Source organism: Solanum lycopersicum, chromosome 5 (genome assembly GCF_036512215.1).
Source record: "Solanum lycopersicum chromosome 5, SLM_r2.1".
NCBI lineage: Eukaryota > Viridiplantae > Streptophyta > Magnoliopsida > Solanales > Solanaceae > Solanum > Solanum lycopersicum.
In genome coordinates, this window is record NC_090804.1 from 43942172 (window position 1) to 43948642 (window position 6471).

The 6471-nt window shown below is 34.7% G+C and overlaps 1 protein-coding gene across 5 annotated transcripts; it reads left to right on the top strand.

The window, feature by feature from the left end:
* The first annotated feature begins 393 nt into the window (after positions 1–393).
* Positions 394–5684, top strand: LOC101265237 (protein root UVB sensitive 2, chloroplastic). 5 transcript variants are annotated; one of them, XM_010322828.4, is made up of 10 exons: positions 394–561; positions 628–750; positions 2509–2597; positions 2694–2778; positions 2983–3042; positions 3153–3246; positions 3372–3469; positions 4091–4270; positions 4893–5015; positions 5098–5684. In XM_010322828.4, the coding sequence occupies exons 1-10, from the start codon at positions 550–552 to the stop codon at positions 5521–5523; spliced, it is 1290 nt and encodes a 429-aa protein (XP_010321130.1). In that variant the 5' UTR covers positions 394–549; the 3' UTR covers positions 5524–5684. The 5 variants fall into 5 exon arrangements, with proteins under 5 accessions (XP_010321130.1, XP_010321131.1, XP_010321134.1 ...); XM_010322829.4 differs by having other exon boundaries at positions 640–750; XM_010322832.4 differs by having other exon boundaries at positions 417–561; positions 640–739.
* The last annotated feature ends 787 nt before the right edge of the window (positions 5685–6471 follow it).

The following is a 6471-nucleotide window of genomic DNA, read 5'->3' on the forward strand; positions in this document are numbered from 1 at the left end:
TTTATGATGATTCTTTATATTTTTCTATTAAAAAAACACTATATAAATATAAATTTTATCTATAAATTTATTTGGCTGATTGTTATGTTTGTTTATATTTTGATTTTTCATAAATCTTTTTTTTTTTACTTTAACAAACTTAAGATGGAAGTTCTATTTTATGCTAAATAAGAACGAAAATTTAATTTTTAAATCCATACGATACCATCATAAGAAATGCACATACGAAAATACTTAAGCTAAATAAGATGAAATCAAAATTTTATTGCTAAAAATGAAAAAAAAAAAAGGTTGCAAATACAATACAATTTTTTAAAAAAAAAATAAAGTGAAAGAGTATTTTGGTAAACGAAAAATATGATTTTAAAATTCCAATAAACTAGCGAATAAGATGACTAATCTTATCAATATTAATTGTTTTATCATAACTTGGTATTAAAATGAAACGAGCTCTGAAGCTATTATTTTGAACCTAGGGGACCATTTAGTTTTCTAAATTGTATTTCAGCTCTCTCCTTATCTCCCAATTTTCCAGGCGGAATTGTGTCAATGCAAATACTGGTAATTCTCTTGTTTAATCTTTTACTTTTTGATTTTGGAATTTTTGGATGAATGTATGTAATGTAGGACAAAATAAAGATGCAAAGAAAAGAATCAGATGAACGGCCGCCTGAGCTACCAATTTCTTGGGTTGAAATATCCAATTCAATTTCTCGTCAATACCAATTTCAGCCTGATGGTAAGCTATCGGTAAGTTCTCCTTATTTTTTTTTTTGGCTAAAGATTTCCTCAATTTTATCCTCAATCCGTCGTTTTAGTGTACTACACATACTCCTTTACAGTTTGCATTACATTGATTGTAGTACGTGTTACTTGTTTGGTCAAGTTAATGGGATATAAAAGTGCTTATTTTAGAGAGTTGAGGTGTTTTACCTGGCTTTTAGGAATAAAACAAGCGCTTTTGAGTACAAGTAGTTGTTTAGCTTTTCCGCCGAAACACCTTTGGGAACTTAACCAAGAACGAATAAATGATCTAACACACCTATTTCAAAATTTGACCATAAGGGAAAGCAGTTATGGGATTGGGTTGGACTTGAGAGAGAAAAGTTTGGAAATTGAACTTTTTTCTTGTTCATCAGGTACCAAGTAAATTATTGTTACCATTCTCCTGGAAAAAGAAGTTACCGGGTTAAACTAAACTACCAGTTAATTAAAAACAATTGCACTCTGAAGAACTATTTTTTGATGACCTGCACTCTGAAAAGAACTATCAAGTTTAGAAGTTCAAAATTCTGTAAATGAGGATGTTGCGATGGATGTGTGGACAAACTAGGATAAATATGATTATAAATGAATATGTTTGGGGCAAGGTGAGTAAATTCATGCGGACAGTGAGACTGTGATGGTTCGAGCATGTGAAAAGAATTGACACAAATGCTCAGTGCGGAGGTATGAGAGATTGACTATGGATAATTTTAGGAGAGATAGAGGTAGGCCGAAGAAGTATAGAGAGGTAATTAGACAGGACATTTTTCTATTTTAGCTTATCAAGAAGATAAGGAGTTTATGGAGGATATGAATTAGGATAGCATGTTAATAGGTAGTAAAGTGTTGTATAATTTATCTTTCAAACTGTTAGCCTTAGTATTACTGCTTTAGTTTCTATTTGTTGTTTCTTCTTATTTGTTTATCATATTATTTTGTTGTAGTTTCTGTTCATAATGTTTTCTCATGCTTTTATATTATTTTGTCATGGCTCCTTCACTGTTGTTATTTCTTTTTTTCAAACTTCTTTGAATTGTTTTTTCTTGAGCCGGGGCTCTATTGGAAACAAGCATCTGCCTCCAAGGTAGGCATAAGGTTTGTGTACCCTCTACCTTCACCAGTTCCCACTCTACCCCCGCCAGTTTCCATTCTGTGGGATTACACTTGGTGTGTTGTCATCTAATTGTGCTGCTCCTAAACTTCAAGTATACCGCGTATATCCTGTTCTCACCTTTATGACCAGTTGTGACAGTTGTAGATCAATAATGTAGGTAATACCTTGTTCAAAAGTATTGACAAATAATAAAATTGTTAATTACCAACAAAAGATGTAGGTAATACCTTCATATATGTTTGAATCGCCCAATAATTTCGTGCTTTGGCATTACCTTCTATTTTAGAGTTTTGTTTCCCCTGCCATTTCTCTAGGTGGCAGTCATTTTCTTGAGAGTTTGCAAACATCTTTAGCATATAACCGGTATATTTTATATCCAAGTGAATGTTATTCTATACTACTGTTAATTTCCGTTGATGCTTACACGTTTCACTGCATGTAGTATATACATTCTCATGTAGAGACTCTGTACTACGTTTTCCTTGTCATGTTAATACATCAAAAGTTCTTTCACTTGCTTCTCAAATGGGGATTTATTACGATGCACTATGTTTTCCATGTCATGTTAATATATCAAAAGTATATTGCTTGTTTTCCAAACAGAGACTTACTTCTATGATTCTTTACAGGTCAAGATGGTTGATGACTCAAGACCAGCTGCACAGAGAGTGATGGAATCCTTTCTGAATAAATTTTTCCCATCTGGCTATCCATATAGGTGTGAATTTCTTGGGAATCATTTCCCAACAGTTTTAATTGGTCACAAGCTTCTTGAATATGTTATGTAAATATCTGCTCTTGATTGTTTCTGCAGTGTGAATGAGGGGTATATGAGATACACACAATTTCGAGCTCTACAACACTTTACAAGTGCATCATTATCGGTTTTGTCGACTCAGGTCTTCTAACTATGAAGCATCTCTCTGCCTGCTAAACTTTATTTGACTTCATAAAACTTTTAAGAGTAAAGAATCTTCAACAAGACCATACACACAATACATTGATATATGTATTCTTGGTTGACATAGGATTTTGTTCTTAATGCCTAAATACATGATAAATCTGTTAAAATGATGATACTTCTGCATATTACTTCTTTGCAGTCACTACTATTTGCTGCAGGCTTGCGTCCTACCCCTGCTCAGGCAACTGCAGTGAGCTGGGTAAGCCTATTGTCTAGTAGACAGAATAAACAAACGACTTCTTAAGTATCATGTCCAGTCCCCTTTCTTTCCTAATGGAACTATTTTATCAATGTTTAGTTTATTTACAGATATTGAGAGATGGTATGCAGCATGTCGGAAAGCTCATATGTAGCAACTTAGGCGCAAGGATGGATTCTGAGCCTAAACGTTGGAGAATCTTAGGTTTATTCAATGTTGCTGAAGCACTGTCCTATGCTATGATTCTTCTTTAGTTCTTTATAAGAGTTGTTACTTTATTTGTTTAATTGTAGAGTAGGTTTTAAAAATACAAACTTTCTATGCTGCAGCTGATGTTCTGTATGACTTTGGGACTGGTTTAGAAGTTATGTCTCCTTTATGCCCGCATTTATTTCTTGAAGTTGCTGGCCTGGGCAATTTTGCAAAGGTAAGTTTCCTCTGATGACTAATTTTAGAGGTTCACTGAGTATTTTGAGAAATCTATAGACTTGTGAATGACACTGATTCAATGTTGTTTGAAGTATGTATTTCTTGTTACCCACTCTATTCCTCTGAAGACATGATTTTCCATTTTTTTGTTCCCAAAGCCTCCCGTTTTTCCCTATCTAATAAAATAGCTTTCTTTGCAGCTTTTGTTTTTATTTTCATTTTGCAGGAGAAAATACAAGAAAAGCAGATATTTTGAGGAATTTAATTTTATTTATACCTTACACCATCAGTACCCTATATACTTGAAGTACAACATAATTGTAATATCACTAAAGAGGAAATTGGTATCTGGGTACAAATTTTTAAACTACCAAAAGAGGGATTGTTAATGAGTCGCTCTAAGTTTCTGTCTCTTTTACGATAATTTCCCTTGAGGGAGTGATTTGTGATTTCTCTTTTTCGAGCATTAGTGGACATTCAATTGTTCTTTCTGTGAAATATATACTGTTAAGTCCAATTGCATGAAAATTTGGTGTATTAGCTAAATCTTCAGGACGCAATCTGTGAGAAATTTGTGGTCAGCAATGTTAATGACGTTATTTTCCTTTGGAGTTATCAGGGAATGGCAGTTGTTGCAGCTAGAGCAACACGATTGCCTATATATTCTTCATTTGCCAAAGAAGGCAATCTTAGTGATCTGTTTGCTAAAGGTGAGGCTATTTCCACTCTTTTTAATGTTCTCGGGCTTGGAGCAGGAATTCACTTAGCATCCACTATTTGTTCATCAATGCAGGGAAAGGTACTATTTTATTTATATTCAAGATATTATTGTACATTTTTCCTTTTCTGATTCAATCCATTTGTAGTGCTTCCAAATCATGTTTAAGCTAGGAAATCAAACTTTTGTGCTACTATAAAATCCAGTATGCATAACCTGATCAATAAAATAAAATTAACTATGCAGAGAAGTCGGTCTTACATCAGCGTAAAGTATACCTTGTTCTGTTGATGTATGTTTCTCTCTGTCGCTAGATAAATTTATTTTCATTTGGTGTGCTTATAAACCTTAAGCTGGTAAAAGTACAAGAAAATCATGTATCCCAAGATGTCCAGAATATTCTTCACTTGGAAGAAGTCACAGGCATTCTCGGTATATTTGTTTTCCACGCCTAAACAGACGGGTTGACTGAAATAAGAGGAACTCCTGTTCCATGGGTCCTCAGCTTCTACTCCCTTGTTGAGCTCACTTTTTATAAACACATGTTAATAAGACCATGTGGACTTTTGGTCCAACATTTTGTAGAGAACCCAAGGAAGTTGCTTCTCATTTGGATAAACATGCCTGTTTGCAGAGTGAAATTGTTTTTGTTCCAGTAGATTATAGGGTCCTTTGTGATTCTGGTAACATTGAATACCTGCAGTTGGTTGTTGCACCGTTGCTGTCTGTTATACACATTTACAGTGTCTGTGAAGAAATGCGAGCTGCTCCTGTCAACACATTAAATCCTCAGAGAACTGCAATGATCGTGGCTGATTTTGTGAAGGTACATATCCAATGTTGCAAAGATGAGTTACATCAATTCTTCACATCACAATTAACTAAGTTTTTCTTCTATAATATTTTAGACTGGCAGAATCTCAAGTCCTGCTGACTTAAGATATCGAGAAGATCTCTTGTTTCCCGGAAGGCTGATAGAGGATGCTGGAAAGGTTAAGGTGGGAAGGTCCCTGCATGAAGTAGTTAGGCCTTCAAAGCTGAAACAATTTAAAGAAGCATTTCTAGAAGAGAAATTCCTTTTGAATCATGGAAGTAGATGGACTGATATGATACTGGAGCACAATGCAACCGGTGAAGATGCATTGAGGGGTTGGCTGGTTGCTGCTTATGCTTCGGATATGGAACGATTGGTTCATGAACCAAGTGCAAATATCTTGCAAGAGGCTTATGATAAAATGAATTCCACATTCTCTCCATTTTTAGCTGAGTTGCAAGCAAAAGGGTGGCATACAGATCGATTTCTTGATGGTACTGGAAATCGCTTTGCGTTTTAGGTTTGTAGGATCTCAAATTCTTTTTACTTTTTGTTACGCTTTCCTAGTTATTAGAATATATGTAGTAGTGGGACAAAAACCTTTAATCCTCAAACGGTGGAATTTGAGAATAGCAACTACATTTACTGCGCCACCAATATATGTTACTTCATTTGGTTTCAGTTTATGTGCCATAGAATGAATTAAGAGGTCACCAAAGGTTTTATATGACTTGAAAATATTTGAAGTTGTTAAAAGTTATATGTTACTCTATTTATTCCAATTTATGTCGCACATGCTTTAAGATAATTTTGAAAAGATATACTTGTTTGATAACCAAAAAGTTTCTAGAGAGAAGATAGTTGTGGGCTTACACCATAATGACTTGCGCTAAACTTAAAGAGTTGTGGGCTTGCCAAAATACAGACTTGAAGTTGAACTAGAACTAGACACAACAGCTGGTCATAAGACACTTCTATTTATCTCTCTAACGGACGCACACCATGGCATCAGCATTCAAAACATCCAACAGGGATGATGGTGGGTCCAAAAATGTTAAAAATAGTTAATAGCTGGACAATTTCAGTAGTATCCACATTAATTTCTAGAGGAGTAAGGTAAAATTCCAAAGCAAGTTGAAAAATCATATATTAATTCCGCATGAAAAAACAGTCGTAACAAATTTGCAGTAGCTCAAAGCCAAGGAACCATATCCCACAGTGAACCCTGATTACTCCTCCAACATCTGCGATATTTGAGTAATCCCATCAGTATTTAGCATATAATGATGAGGCTGAGGTGGGTTCTATTCAACGTATAAGGGTAAAATTTAGCAGCTGGTTTGGTTGATGTTAAAAGATGTACTTAATCCATAGACTATGCACGGATTTTTTTTGTGTGCCCTGAATGATGTTTGAGGCTGCAGAACAGTAGGAGCCATACCGCTGGATCATGATTAAAGTTAGCAAT

Excerpts from the sequence above, each read along its gene's own strand:
- LOC101265237 (XM_010322828.4), top strand. Across the intron at positions 751-2,508 it reads AGCCTGATGGTAAGCTATCG|GTCAAGATGGTTGATGACTC; the intron begins GTAAGTTCTCCT and ends GATTCTTTACAG. Across the intron at positions 3,247-3,371 it reads TAAACGTTGGAGAATCTTAG|CTGATGTTCTGTATGACTTT; the intron begins GTTTATTCAATG and ends TCTATGCTGCAG.